Here is a 15,184-nt window from a genome sequence, read left to right as displayed (position 1 = left end):
TGTGGAAATATAGTACTGTATATTAGGGAAACTTCTAAAAGCAAAAATAATTGCTGACAATTAACTAAAGCTTAAACTTCCTTTGAAAAGATATAACATAATGGAGACTTAAAGGGTGGGCTAAAATTTGTTATAAATACAAATGCATGAATTACTCAACTAAAATTGTTTCACTGTTCTAAATGAGACCTTCATTAAATGTGAGAGTATCATACATTAAGAAATTATTGGGCTAACCAAAGAATACCAGTCTTGACATACAAGACTCTGTAAGCAGGATGAAGCTAATTGTCAGCTTCAGAAGATGACTATGGGCACTTAGTTATGTACCTGATCTCAATTTATGATGAAGGTCCAATGGAAGAAACTGCTGAGAACCAATATCCATTTAATTTAATTCTTCCCTTGAGAAAGAAGATACACATAGTCTAAAAAGACAAAAGCAAGCACAAAGAATATACAAAGGAAAATGGTGACTTATGCAATCCCAGTTAAATATACAGGGCCCATTAGGAAGGCTCTATCCAATCCACTTTGGCCAAAGTTGGACAGAAGCAGCTCTTCTGAAATGTCCTTGGAGTTTTCTGACTTCACTTCCAAAAGCAAATTTGTGGATAAGCCAATTACTACTGCTGTTACTTTGTCCATTTATTGTAGTAACAGCAGCAAATGGACGACAGGGTGAGCATACCAGTCTGTAAGGCTAGATCTGTTGTGCAGCAACTGCTTTGTATGTTATGTTCATTACAGCAGAAGAAATGGCTGGAATGTCTCTGGCAACTCTCTGAAAGGGAGGAATGTTGGGTCTTTCCAATGTGTCCAGGATGCCTACAAATGAGAAAATCAACAATCAATGGTAAATACTAGACTGTATTGTACCAACACTCATCATAGTTAATTTCATATTACCTTACTCTTTTTTGTCTCAGCCTAACTTCTGTGTGCACATGGGTAGTTAGCTTACAATGGCAACTGAGAGCACAAGTGCTGTCACTAAGCTACACAGTTGTCACCTAGCAATGACAATTCCGGCAGTCCTGGTTGCCATTGTTAACCAAGTGATAGCAACTTCTGATTTCCTACTGGTTACCAAATTGCCTTTGCTTGTGCGAGGCTAGGAGGGAACAATGGAAAGAAAGCATGATCACAGCTTGCTGAGATGTCGTAATTATGAAAATTAGGAAGATGGGATTTATTCCTTTTGTAAGTATCAGCAGTGCAAGAAACTGACAGTTTAGATACAATGCAAGGCAAAGCTGGCTCCTCTCCAATCAGCTTTTGTGCTAATACAGGTAATCCTCAACTTACGACCACAATTGAGCCCAAAGTTTATGTTGCTAAGTGAGATAGAGTTTTGCTCCATTTTACACATTGGTTGCCACAGTGGTTAAGTGAATCACTGCAGTTGTTAAGCTAGTGACCTGGTTGTTAAGCAAATCTGGCTTCCCCATTGACTTTGCTTATCAGAAGGTTGTGAAAGGTGATTACATGGCCCCGGGACACTGCAACCATCATAAATATGAGTCAGTTACCAGGCATCTGAATTTTGATCACTTGACCATGGGGGTGCTGCAACACTCGTTTAAGTGTGAAAAATGGTAATAAGTCACTTTTTTTCAGTTCTGTTGTAACTTTGAATGGTCACTAAATGAATTGCAAGTCAAGGACATGCACTGCTTCTTCTTAAGTCAAAATCTGCCTCTCTTGAATGAATGTAAACATACTCTGGAAATAAGGGCTGCAGTATCAGAGGATTACCTTAGAAGAGTCCATTTAGGTCATTCAACTGTTCTTTTCTATGGATAATCTAAATGTAAGAATTCCTGGCAGATGCTTATCTAGTCCCTGTTGAATGCATCTGCTGAACCCACAACTTCTATAGACAATTGGATCCACTGTTGAATTGCTTTTACTGATATGAATTATTTTCTAAAATATATGTTCGAGGTCATACTATGACAAGAATTAGGGATATAGGAAGCTTATTGTTCTAGTAGGAATGGAACATTCTAGAAAACTCTGATCGCTTTCTCTCAGTCCTGATCTAGTTTATTTCAGGAGCAATCTAATATTTTCCAGAAGTGAACCTATCAAATTAGAAGCTACTCATGATACTCCAGACAAGTCTTTAGGCTCAGATAATGACAGATCTGCTGGGACATTAAAGAGGGTTTTTTTGGGGGGGGGGGCTAGATTCCATTTCTGAAACAATAGGTTTGACATATACCTACCATATACCATTCCTACAGTGGAAATAAAAAGATTATACACCAGGACTTTGAGATGTAAAAAAAAAATCAAGCCTAGATAAATCACTTCAGATTTTTTTCCACCTTTAATATAACATATAAGTTGTACAATTCCATTGGGAAACACATTGAAATCTTTTTTGGGGAAAAAAAATACAATAACATGGTTGTATAAGTGTGCATACCCCCTTATATGTAGGAAATGTGGCTGTGTTCAGAATAACCAATCACATTCAAACTGATGGTAAATACTAGTCAGTACATACTGCCATCAATTAAAGTGACTCTAATCAAGCCCATAGAAAGTTTAGTTGTTCTAGTACAGTGTTTCCCAAACTTGACAATTTTAAGGCATGTGGACTTCAACTCCCAGAATTCCATAGCCAGCATTGCTGGCTGTGGAATTCTGGGAGTTGAAGTCCTCATGCCTTAAAATTGTCAAGTTTGGGAAACACTGTTCTAGTAGGACTTTTTCTGACATTTACAGTTGTCTCTTGCAACAAAAGCAACGGTCTGCAGAAAGCTTACAAAGCTTCAAAGGGTTCTCATCACTGGAAGGTATCAATCAGGAGAAGGGTACAAAACAATTTCCAAGGCATTGGAAATACCATGGACTGCAATGAAGACAATCATCGACAAATGGAGAAAAACATGGCGCAGCAATGACATCACCAGGAACTGGTTGTCCCTCAAAAATTAATGAAAAGATAAGAAGAAAACAGGTCCAAGAAGCTGCCAAGACGTCTGCAGCAACATTAAAGGAGATGCAGGAATTTCTGGCAAGTACTGGTTGTGTACTACATGTGACAGCAATCTCCCATATTCTTTGTATGTTTGGCAAGATAGAAACTTTTCTTACAAAAAAACCCCATATGGCTACATTTTGCAAAAACCTACATCAAGTCTGACAAAGCAAATGGAAAAATGTGTTATGATCTAATGAGCCAAGGCCGAACTTTTTGGCCATAATTCCAAAAAGTATGTTTGATGTAAAAACAATATTGCATCATCAAAAGAACACCATGCCCACAGTGAAACATGATGGTGGCAGCATCATGCTTTGGGGCTACTTTTCTTCAGCTGGAACTGAGACTTTAGTCAAAGTGAAGGGAATTATGAACAGTTCCAAATATCAATCAAATAAAATGCTGAAGAAGAAGAGGAATTTCACCTTTCAACATGACAATGACCTCCAAATCTACAAAAGAATGGCTTCACCCAAAGTCCGCACCTAAATCCAACTGAAAATCTGTGGAGTGACCTGAAGAGTGGGTGTCCTTACATTCTGACAGATTTGTTGAAGTGCTTTTGCAAGGAAGAGTGGGCAAAGATTCCCCAGACAAGATTTGCCATGCTGATAGGCTTCTACTCCAAAAGACCAAATGCTGTCATAAAAACAAAAAGTGCTTCAACGAAGTATTAGTTTAAGAGTGTGCACATTTATGCAACCATGTTATTGTGAGTTTTTTATTTTTATTTTCCCCCTAAATTTTTTTTAGTTTGTTTTCAAATTGAAATTATACTGCTTATATGTTATGTTAGAGGTGGAAAAAATTCTGAAGTAATTCACCTCAGTCTGATTTTACATCTCAAAAGCATTTTAACAGGGGTGTGTACACTTTTTATATCCAAGGTATATGAAAGTTAGTCATTTTAAAAAGCCATTGTGTGTGAAATTGTCCAAAGCAGGAAGGGGGTCATCCTATAAAACTAAATCACATATGGAGAACTGCTGAAGATGAAGAGTTAGCCTTACAAGGTCAGAAACTGTGTGGAGTTCTTCCAAAGCCAAACCCAATCGCTTAAATTTGTTCTCTTACCTTCCACGACCTTATGATAAGCAAAGTGCAGGTAAAGAAGGAAAAGCATGTGCAGGGTAGCAAGTGCTCCACACAAGATGAGTCGCTGGGTATGTCCCACTGTGCGTGATACCAACACAGCAACCTAGAAAAAACAGAAATCAGATCTCATGGTTTACAAACTCCAGATATAAAATCTGAATAACACAGGGACAACAAAAACATTAATTTCTATGATTCATTTATTTATATTTCCTGTTTCTGAACCACCCATCTCCCCCATTTTTCTTCAGAGGGAAGCTATTTTAGATTCTAAATAATTTTATAGATCTTTCTAGTCTTACAAATATCCCTTTAGAGATATGATGACCAGAAGTAAATACAGTATTCTTTTTCCCCCTCCCAAACAATTTTATTGATTTTTCCATTTTTTTACACCAGAATGCTTAAGAAACAACCTGGAGATAGGATAATCAGTTAAGTACAATAACATCATACATATATGGCTAAGGTGATGCTCCTTAAAATTTCCCTCTCTAACAATTAGAATAGTATAGTCAAGCTAATACTTTTCTAAGTAAAATTAATTCATTAATACATTCCTAAATAAGAATTCAATTAATCAATAAAAGTTATCAGCAACCTTTCATCAATGTAAATCAAACCCTGTTTTTAGGTTTATTAATTTCCAAATACCATATCTAACTTAGCCTTAAACAAAGATATTATTTACAGTTCGGGTGTAAATACAGTATTCTAAACTTTACACAGTACGCAAGGTCCTTTTTATGGCTGCTTGTTCACCTTCGGTTGCCACTGTACCTTGCTCTCACCTGTAGCTTCAAGTAGTTGTAACATGGACAGCAGTCACAACGGCTGATGGGCCAAACCAAGTAAGATTAGCCGATGGGTCTTGGACTCTTAGTGAGATATAGAGGATTTATCTCTCCCACCATATAAAATCTGGCCCTCACAGACTGAGGTCCAATAATTACAGGCCCAGCAAGCATTGTGGGGGACTAAGAACACAAGACATTTAGATATCCTAGTCATCCACTGCAGCAGGAGAGATCTCAGACCTAACGATTCTCCATATTACTATTAAGGTCTCTTTTGCCAAGGAGTGGAACTTTCCCTGTGCAACAGCTATTCCACTTAAAACTCCATCATATCCAATTTTCTGTTATGCGATTAACCATCATTTATAGCTCATGTGCAAATCATCTCAGTCCAAACCTAATTTGTTGACCCTGAAGTAATGAGGGAGTGTCAAAGCAATAGGTGGAAATGACCACTGGCAGAGTGGTCCTTGGGCCAGTGGCCATTTGTCTCATACCCAGGGCAGCAGGAAAGTTCATGTGTCTCACCTAGGTGACCGGGTATCCTTCTCCAGGATAGCACTGCCCAACCTTGTACAAGGCAGAGGCTTAGAAAACACTGCCTGCCCCAGAAAACCTCTATAGCTTGCACAGAGCCTCCCAATGATTCCTATTACTCACCATTCGTAGTGTGGAGAGACCACCAATTCCCAGCCAGAAAATATAAAAAAGTGAGTGGAGATGGATATTGTAGGTGACAAAGAGGGTGATGCAGTGCCCAAAAAGTCCATAACCCTAAAATGAAGGAAGAAAGCATAGCCAGTAAGAGCATGAAAGCAGGGAAAAATCTCAGACAAAAATAACATCACTATATTCGTTCTACTGTTCCTCCCGATACAGCGAAAAAAACCCCAGTAACTGATTATCAGCAATCTGCAGACTACTAAAATAATGTCTGGCGTTTACAGCCAATTCAGTAATATCCATGCAGAGAATTGTTTAGAAGTTGATCAAAACCACTGAACTTTAGCATCATCTGCCTCCATTGTACGATCTACAGTTAATGAGAGTTTGTGAACCCATGAGAATCAACTGTAATTCTGCAACACTGTGATCAAAGCATTAACAAATATATTTGCTTAAACAAACAATATCCCAAACAATTTACTACATAATGTCTTTATTCAACACACTGTGCCAATATTTATCATTTTGTTGGGAAAAAATATATCAATGAACTCTCAAAAGGGGATAAGTTGAGTCAGATGTTCCAAGCAATGATATGACAATTAAATGTAAGTAGGAAGGATCTCCCCTGTAAAAATAAGTGTATGTTTTTAGTAATAGTAATAGTAGCAAAGTTGGAAGGGACCTTGGAGGTCATCTAGTCCAACCCCCTGCTCAGGCAGGAAACCCTATACCATTTTGGACAAATGGCTGTCCAGTTTCTTCTTAAACACTGGAAGTTTTTAAGAAGAGACTGGACAGCCATTTGTCCGAAATGGTGTAGGGTTTCCTGCCTGAGCAGGGGGTTGGACTAGATGACCTCCAAGGTCCCTTCCAACTTTAGTACTATTACTATTACTAAAAACATACACTTACTGGTAGCCACCATTGGAATCAACTCTTCACAGCACAGACACGATAAAATTAAATGCTATTATTGAAATTGAACCCCGTGGACTTCACAACAAAGAGTGTTGTTGCTCATGAGAAAGGGCTACAGAGCCACTGCTAAAAATGTATCTCAATCGATCCAAGGTCAGGAGATAATGTACAAATGGAATTACATTACTACCATTTGACTATTCCCAGAAATGGTCATCCAGCAAAAAAAGTATCCCTCCAATAGTCTAGGAATTCACAAAGAGTTCCAAGGTAACAGCAAAAGAGGTGCAGGCTATTCTTGCATTATCTTGTAGCAGTGTTCATGAGTCCACCAGAAGAACACTGAACAAGAATGAGAGGATACCAAGGATAAAACCACTGATCTTAGAAATCATACTGCTGTTTCAAGCTTGTCAAAGACCGTCTAGATTAGATATGTCAAACTTGTGATGTCACGTGATGTTGTGCAACGTATTGGGACGGTTTTGCCATTGCCGGCAATGGGGTGGGTGCGGCTTCCGGATGATGCATCTGGTCTGTGGGCCGGCAGTTTTACATCTCTGGTCTAGATGATCCAGCAATTAATTAGAAAAATGTCCTACTGACAGGCAAGACAAAAATGAATCTATTGACATGAATGCGAAAACTGTATTAATAGAAAAATGAAACGCATTCCACAAAAAAACAACAACTAGTATTATGGTTTGAGGCTATCTTGAGGTCTCAGAACTTAGATGGCTCTCATAATCATTGCGAGAATGATGTATTATAAATTCTATCTGCCAATTTAGGGTTTCTTTTTCACACAGTACTGAATCTTAATACAGAGATAACACTATAGAAGATTTTCTGGGGAAAAAAATCTGATTTTTTTTTAATGCCCAAATCTAACAAGGACAGTGAATATTATAAATTCCATTGCTTTGGTTTGATTAACCAAAAATACAGCTCAACTCACATTGCAGATCACAATATTGCACAATTATGAATCGTTCTAGGGGCTCACAAACTTTCTTTCAATGCCGTATAATATTAATTTATTTTACATGTTTATAGACTGTCCTAATAAAAAGACTTGAGCAGGATTCAAAAGAGTAAAGTTATAAAAGCAATAAGAAACCAACCCAAGATGGATATCATGAACATTCAATTTGTGCTGTAGGCTCTGGGAATATAAAGACTGTGTTATTGGCTCTAGGATTAACAGAAAGTTGTTCATCTATACTTGATGTGGATATAAAAACATCAATTTACTTAAAATGGAAATATACAGCAGTACCATTAAATCTACTATCTCTAATTCAACATTTGCCAGATGAGCTGGACTATCTTAACTATGTTGTTTTAAGATGATTCTAGATTGGGAAAACTTGCTCTAGGTTCCAAAAGACCAGTCCTTGGTAGAAAACTGACTTTTACTTACTAGGAGTGACAACATTTGGACCATGGTGATCTGAGCATTGCATAGGTATGCCAAGAAATATATGAAGGAGGAGACACCTATCCAGTAACCAAAGCAGGTGCCAATTGCTGTGCCCATCAATGTACCTTCCCTCTGTAGAAAAAGCAAGTGAGTATCAGAAAGGCATTCTAGGAAAAATGAAAATGGGGCTATCAACTAATACTTCCCATAAATATTCCATGTAGCGAAGTTTGCAGTAGGCATTAGTTGTACTCCAAACAAATCTTTCTCCAACAATAATGCATACATGAATGCAACATCAAGAAAGTTCAAAAGATACATAGAACTGATCACTTATCAAACAGGAAAGCAATTTCCCCCTACTTACAATGATAGTATCTGATGTCTTCATTCCATGCAACAAAATAGCCACCAGCGTAAAGACTAGCATGAGAGGACCATAAAGCTCACCAGCTATCTTCTGGAAAATAATATATGGTAGCCATTTATCAATGTTCAAAGAAACTTAAGTCAGCAGCTTAAAATATATATTCAAAATATGATTCATATTTTCTTAAATATTTGCAAAAGTAACACAACTATTAGGAGAGAACTATTATACTATTTTCATAAATGGTTAAGTTATTCTATGCCATTGTTTTGGAAATGATCCTGATAATGTTCAAATGACTTGATGTAATATGAAAACCCATGGTATATAGTTCTAGATGAACTCAATTTTGTAGTTTGAGTTTATTGAGCTTGAAATTCAAATTCTATGATCAATTGTGATGCCCCAAGCATTTGTCTGTCAGGACAATTAAGTCTGAATGGTCTGACAAGTATGGCTGCCCACTGTGCTGAAGGGCTATTCACTAAATATAAATTAAGAGATGTGATAATATAGTATCGAAGGAAGCAATGTAAACACTGCTCCACTACATTTTGAATATGGTCATCGCTCTTTAGGATTCATAGTTTACTCTCTTCTATTTGAATAGTTTGTCAACTAGAAAATAGAGGATCACCCCTGGTGAAACATAAGATAGATACCACTTTATCACACTAATTTTATAGCTGAAGAAAAAAATGAAGTAAAATGATGATGATTTTGATGACCACTGATCTCATCTAAGTAACTTTGGGCAGCTCAAAACATTAACAATAAGCTCACCTGGGGGAAATTGATCATCTTGACAGGTATCATGGATTCCAGCAATCTGAATTAAAACAGATTGTACAGATTAATAGCTAGAAAGAAAGCATCTGATTACTTAGACAGCCATCCCATTTAAACATCTGTTCGTTTCCCTAGCAAATAAAGTAGGTTATGAAAAAAATGTAAGAATTGATATAACAGAAGCAGAATTATCTCTCCATACATAATCTTTACACAGCGATGCTCATATCAACCCTACGCCTTAGGGTGAAGCAAGGAAAAGAAGAGAAAGGTATAACTAATTCATAAAGTTGCATTTCTTGCTGTTTTTCTGTGATCAAGACAATGGTCACAGAAGTGATGGGACCCAGAAATGAAGTTTCTTAATTTTAATTATTAGTAAAGTAGGAACAGATTAATAGAACTTTGAATCAAACGTTTACTGGATAAAACTGCTAAGTCAAATACATCTGTTAAAATTAATATCCTATAGTTTTGCATGTCATTCTTTCATCTTCTGTTTTTTAAACACTCTTTGAAGAAGGAAAACAGAGCTAAGAATACCTTGAATACCGTCCACTTGTGAAAAGGCTTGAAAAAGACTTGCAATAGAAAACAAAAACAAAACCATTTCTAAGCCTGGACTATATTTATGGAATTGAATAGCTTTTTTTTTCATTAGCACAAAACAATATCAATGGTGGATAAATGCTTTCATTCACAATGACATCTCTGTAATGAACATAATTAAACTATTAATTGAACTGTTAATAAGGAGCACCTTTATGAATGGCACTGATAGATAAGGCAGTTGATAGGCTTACAGGCTTGCTTACCTGTTCCGAACTTGGTTTGGCTCAACGTCAAAGTAGGGCCTGAGGATATCAATATTAGCATAGAGGTTGAAGGCTTTTGAGGCTTGTCTCTTTCCAGCCTGCCACATCTTAAAAAAGGGAAAATATTAATTAAACATGCTCTCTTTCTCCTTCTGAAGAATTAGAGAACTTTTTTTTTTTTTAAACAAACCCTGCAGATCAAGAGCATTTCTAGTTCACTACATCAAAGCAGAATTACTTAGTACAGGATTATAATGTAGAGAAAGATACTATAGGTCTAGATATTTTCCCCCTTAACTCCATGAACAAGATTTATTTTATTTCTGACATAAGGAAATAAAACCAATTTTTCATAAATAAGTATTGACTATGCAATTTGGTTAATACACTCTGCTAAACCATGTTTTGATTAAACTTAATTTATTGCTGAAATTGGACGGTTAGAGTCAAATGATACCCTAACTTATAAATCACAATGATATCGTTTGTATAGCATGGCATGAGTCTTATCTAAAGGTTCGAGATTTTGGGTGCTAAAGATGTCCCATATATTTTCTAATATGTAAACCACATATTGCTATCTAAAAAAGACAGACATAAATTTAAGATCAATATTGTATTATGAAAGAAGGATCAGAACATTGCCCCTTCGAGGACTAGAAGCATATTAGGAATAAGAATCTCCTGAGCTCAAACATCTTCAGATCGGAGGAACGCTAGTAAACCAATAAAATCTCCATTTACCTGATCAGCTACCTCCCGACTCAACTGCCCCTTGAAACCTTTCATTCCTAAGAACTCTCCGTCTTCTTCATCTGCAGCAGCTGCTTCTGCATCTACTTCCTCCTCTTCCTTCATGCGTTGGTGCATTTCTCCCATGTCTTCAAAACTAGAGCCAGAGGTGTCATCCATGTTTTCCATATCAATTACAGCAGAGCCCCCACTCTGAGTAACGCAAAAATAAACAAGCAGCTCAAGACAGAGTAACGCAAAAATAAACAAGCAGCTCAAGACAGGTACACAATCATCCTCTCTTAACAAGAACTATGGATCACACCCCCCCCCAAAAGCCTCAAAGAAAAAGGATCCTGTTAGATCATGTCCATCAGGAAAAGGTATAGAATGTTACAAGAATAAGAATTACTCCCAGTTTCGGATTTCATATTAATTTATGTAGCTAATAAAGACTACTCAAAGAGTAGGAAAAACCCTTTTTGTCACTATTTGCTATATTCTTCCATACATGCTGAGTAAATTTAATAACAGGAAATAATTAGAGATTATTACTGGAATTTATGAAGAAAAGCTCCATTTATAGGTGCAAGAATAAGTATTGATAAAAGTGCTGTTTTCAACATCACTAAGTAACCTTGGAAACTATTACAACATAAAAATGTAACAGGCTAAAGAAAAGTCTAAGGTCAGAGACAACATTGCTACGCAGCTCAAGAAACTCCTGAACCGGACCACAAAGTATCTTACAAGAGTCTGGCTTAGAAATTGCAGGTGATATGGAACACAGCTATGAGGCTATGGCCCACTGGGGATGGGATCCTAGGAATTAAATCATTCCTATAATATCATTGTTTTAGCATTTTATTAGGCCAGGTCTGGTCTGTCTCTGAGCTAAACTCAAATTAGTATACTTATTTTTAAGTCTCTATGATGGCCTGGGCAATAGATATTGAAGAAATTCTATCTACCTGAAAGGGAACACACACAAATTGTTATCTGCGTAGACTTGCCAGGACCTAGAGAACAGCCTTTTTCAGACATTCCACACATTTGTGGATCTTTTGCCCGGTCTCCACTTTTAATCCTTTTTTTAAGATTAAACAAACTGTATTTCTGTTTTCCTAGGCCTTAGAATCTTCATTTTTTGTACTCCTTAAAAATATTTCAACTGCCTCTTCCTCAGTTGGGCCCAGTGGGCTCCCTTCAGCAAATGAGGCTCTGTTGCCCTGCAATGTTTGTCTTTATATATGCTCATTCTTTTCCTGTTTTTATGTTTGATTAAACTGAAATCACACAAAGCACTCAGAAAATATGTCCCGAGAATGAAAGGTAAAACCATATGACAGAAAAATAGAGCTTTTAACTGAAAAGTAAAAAAAAGAGGCAGTTGATAGAGTTATTATATCTGGACTGCAAAAATCCAGACAATTACTAAAGGCCATCAAGGAGATATAGAACATGCTAACTTTTTGCTTCTATCTGGCAGCTGCCCAGTTTCCTGCAGCCCAAAGATATATATTGAACATGTATCTTTAGACATAGTATTTACCTTAAGCTGAAAGAAAACCTAAATTGGTTTAGGGGTAAATTGCTCCATTTGCAAAATCACCACTCAAATGAAAAATACCACTACTGTTCTACTCAGAAACATATATTCCCTTTTGAAAGCATGCACTGCTTTTCTGTTGATTAGTATGGTACAATGGCAGTATACTGTGAGTATACAGTTTAATTTAGTGGTTAAAGCACAAGAATAGAAACCAAGAGTTTCTAATTTTAGTTTTGCCTTAGGCATTAGAGCTGGAAGACTTTGGACCAGTCACTCCCTGTCAGCCTTACTCACCCATTAGGTTTTTTGTTTTAGGGAAAACAGGAGAAGGAAAGAGTATCAGGTATGTTCACTACCTTGAATTATTTATAAAAAATATCTTTTAAGAAGTGCCCAAATTTTGATCACATGACAGCAGGAGTTCTTTCTTTCAGTGCTGTCATAACTTTGAGTGGTTGTTGAACGAATGCTCATAAAACAAGGACTACTTGTAACGTATTGTATCATAAACTGCCCTTTCTTAAATATAAGTAGGCTCTTCTCGCCTCCTCTCCATGTTTCTATCACAACACTGAGGCAAGTTACTACACTGTTAGCAAAGAATGCTGGGCAAGACACTTTATTACTAAATTAAATACAGAATAAACATTAATATTTATTGCTTTGGGGAACTATATAATTAAACCTGCTATTTTATACAGTATAGTCTGATGGACAATTTGTTAAATAGAAACATCTGTGTTTAACCAATAGTTACCACTGAATATTAAATGTTTTCTATAACGGCATGATAGCGAGCAATTGCATACTGCAAAAAAACAAACTTATGCAAAATCCAGGAAAAAACAAAGAAATAGTAATCAAAGATCTAAGGGGCAAGGTAAGAAAAAAAAACAACTAAAATTTAGTTTGCATCAATTCCATTTACTGTTTGACCATTTCATACTCTTCTATTTTTGCAAACTTTTTTTTGCTTCTGTCCATACCCAGTGCTTGCTGCATTTTACTGTGTAATAGTGTTTCTTAATTTTTTTGTACTTGTGGCCTCTTCCCACTTTTAAAAATTATGGAGAGCCCCAAAATAACTTTTGTCAGTATGTGTTATATTTATCAATATTTACTTATTAAAAATTAAAACTGATCCATATATAGAACATTTGTGTATGAATCATGTACAAATAACAATATTAAACTCATTTGTTGTTAATATTTTAGATGAAAAAACTTTTTTGACAAACAAAAATATAGTAAGAGTGAGCTTGTTTTAAATATTTGCAAATATCTTCAAGATCTGGCAAATAATTTTGATTTTGCAGATCCCTCAGAGGGTCCTGGAGTTACACTTTAAGAAACACTGCTCTAATGCATTCAACATTATGGGTAAATTTTTGAGTCTTGTGCAACTATGAGTGTAGCAAAGGCAACAGAAATGGATGACAGAAATGTTTCAAGAGCCTGGTTGGACTGGCAGAAAGGCCAATAACAAACAGGTTGGGCTCCTCCCTCTGAAAACTGCCAAATGTTCAGTAAGTTTGGCAAACAAATGGCCCACACAGAACAACAATGGAATGTGTATTGCTGTCTTTTATTAGTCCAATAACCAAACCAAGCACAAGCTTAAATCTAATGTTGTGAATATCTTTTCAGCCGCATAGTTGTCCAATTCTACCTGGAAACCAGGAACTAAGCTTTCGCAAGGCGCTTGCAAAACAGCTAAGCAGCAACTTGACAGATTGGATATCTGTGACTGGAATCCAGCCTCTTCCTCCACAAACCGCCTTTGGGACCTTTCCCTTGTATTTATTTTGCTGTGAACCGTTCACAATTTCTGCTCATTCGCACAAAGTGCAGGAACTCTCTTTATGGACTCCCTCACAACACACTGCTTGAGTTTCAAGACAGATGTCTGGAGTGTCAGGGGCGTCTCCTGCGTCCCACAGACAACACAGGCACACTTCCAGCCTTGTTAAGTCTTTATTTTTATTTCATGTTTCTTAGCTGCCCTTCTCCCACATGGGGGGGGGCTCTGGGCGGCGTACAATATAATGCAGTAGTCCTCAACTTACAACAGTTCAGTTAGCGACTGTTCAAAGTTACAACAGCATTGAAAAAAGTAATTTATGACCATTTATCACACAACCTTTGCAGCATCCCCATGGTCATGTGATAAAAATTTGGACACTTGACAACTGACTCGTATTTATGACGGTTGCAATGTGTGGGTGTGTGTATCATGATTAGCTTTTGAGACCTTCTGACAAGGGGGACAAAGTCAATGGGGAAGCCAGATCCACTTAACAACCACATAGCTAACTTAAGAACTGCCGTGATTCGCTTAACAATTGGAGCAAGAAAGGTCGTAAAACGGGACAAAACTAACTTAACAAGTGTTTCACCCATTAATTTTCGGCTCAATTGTGGTCGTAAGTCGAGGACTACCTGTATAGGTGTTCCCAAAGCAGCCCAGGAACCGGGTGACGGCGGCTCCGAGGAAGAGAGCCGAATTCGAATTCGGAATATGGATTCCAAGAAAGAACAGACGGGAAAGTATCTACCCGACCCAATCCCCTTACCTGCATGTTGTCTTCGAAGGCTCCCCACTCCGCAGTCGCCGTTGTAGCCCCACTCCTCGCTCCCCCAGCGCCCGCGGTTGCTCCGGGGTCGGACATTTCCCCAGCAGCGGCTGCGGAGGGACAGACGCCCCCACCTCGCTAACGGAAGAGCCGGGGACCGGGGACCCGACCGAAGCAAGGCGGAAAGTGCCCGGATGGAGCAAAGCCAAAGCAAACCCACTCGGGGGCTAAGGAGCCGCACGGGGGACGTGGAGACTCGGGTGTTCTCGCGAGGTTTCTTAGAGCTGGCCTGACTAAGGTGCCATCTTGGTAGTTCCAGACACACCAGAGGAAATAGGAGCGCTTGAAAGGACGGATAATGACGGACAAACAGAAAAGCGGGAAAATCCCCAAGGCCTCTCATATACGCGGTCGAAATGTCATCTTTACGCGTAACTCTAAAGCACGCCGCCACAA

The 15,184-nt window shown here is 37.7% G+C and overlaps 1 protein-coding gene across 2 annotated transcripts; it reads right to left on the bottom strand.

Annotated features, from left to right (window-relative positions):
* Positions 1-371: 371 nt before the first annotated feature.
* YIPF3 (Yip1 domain family member 3) lies at positions 372-15,170 on the bottom strand. Of its 2 annotated transcripts, none has more exons than XM_039342759.1 (9): positions 14,729-15,170; positions 10,616-10,816; positions 9,872-9,978; positions 9,051-9,096; positions 8,265-8,357; positions 7,898-8,029; positions 5,548-5,661; positions 4,070-4,193; positions 372-828 (listed from the first exon to the last, which is right to left on the bottom strand). In XM_039342759.1, exons 1-9 carry the CDS (start codon positions 14,822-14,824, stop codon positions 704-706), a joined length of 1,038 nt encoding a protein of 345 aa, XP_039198693.1. In that variant the 5' UTR covers positions 14,825-15,170; the 3' UTR covers positions 372-703. The 2 variants fall into 2 exon arrangements, with proteins under 2 accessions (XP_039198693.1, XP_039198694.1); XM_039342760.1 differs by having other exon boundaries at positions 8,265-8,354.
* Positions 15,171-15,184: the final 14 nt, after the last annotated feature.

The sequence above is a fragment of the Crotalus tigris genome, unplaced genomic scaffold (assembly GCF_016545835.1).
Source record: "Crotalus tigris isolate CLP2741 ecotype Arizona unplaced genomic scaffold, ASM1654583v1 scf7180000017812.1200847, whole genome shotgun sequence".
Lineage (NCBI taxonomy): Eukaryota > Metazoa > Chordata > Lepidosauria > Squamata > Viperidae > Crotalus > Crotalus tigris.
Note: the sequence above shows the minus strand (reverse complement) of the source record. Positions and strands in the feature narration are given on the sequence as shown.

Bases quoted from the DNA above. Each gene is read 5' to 3' on its own strand.
- YIPF3 (XM_039342759.1), bottom strand. From the start codon at position 14,824: ATGTCCGACCCCGGAGCAACCGCGGGCGCTGGGGGAGCGAGGAGTGGG. The intron at 10,817-14,728 runs GTAAGGGGATTG...TGCGTTACTCAG, and splicing joins CCTTCGAAGACAACATGCAG to AGTGGGGGCTCTGCTGTAAT. The intron at 4,194-5,547 runs GTGAGTAATAGG...TGTTTTTTCTAG, and splicing joins GTCTCTCCACACTACGAATG to GTTGCTGTGTTGGTATCACG.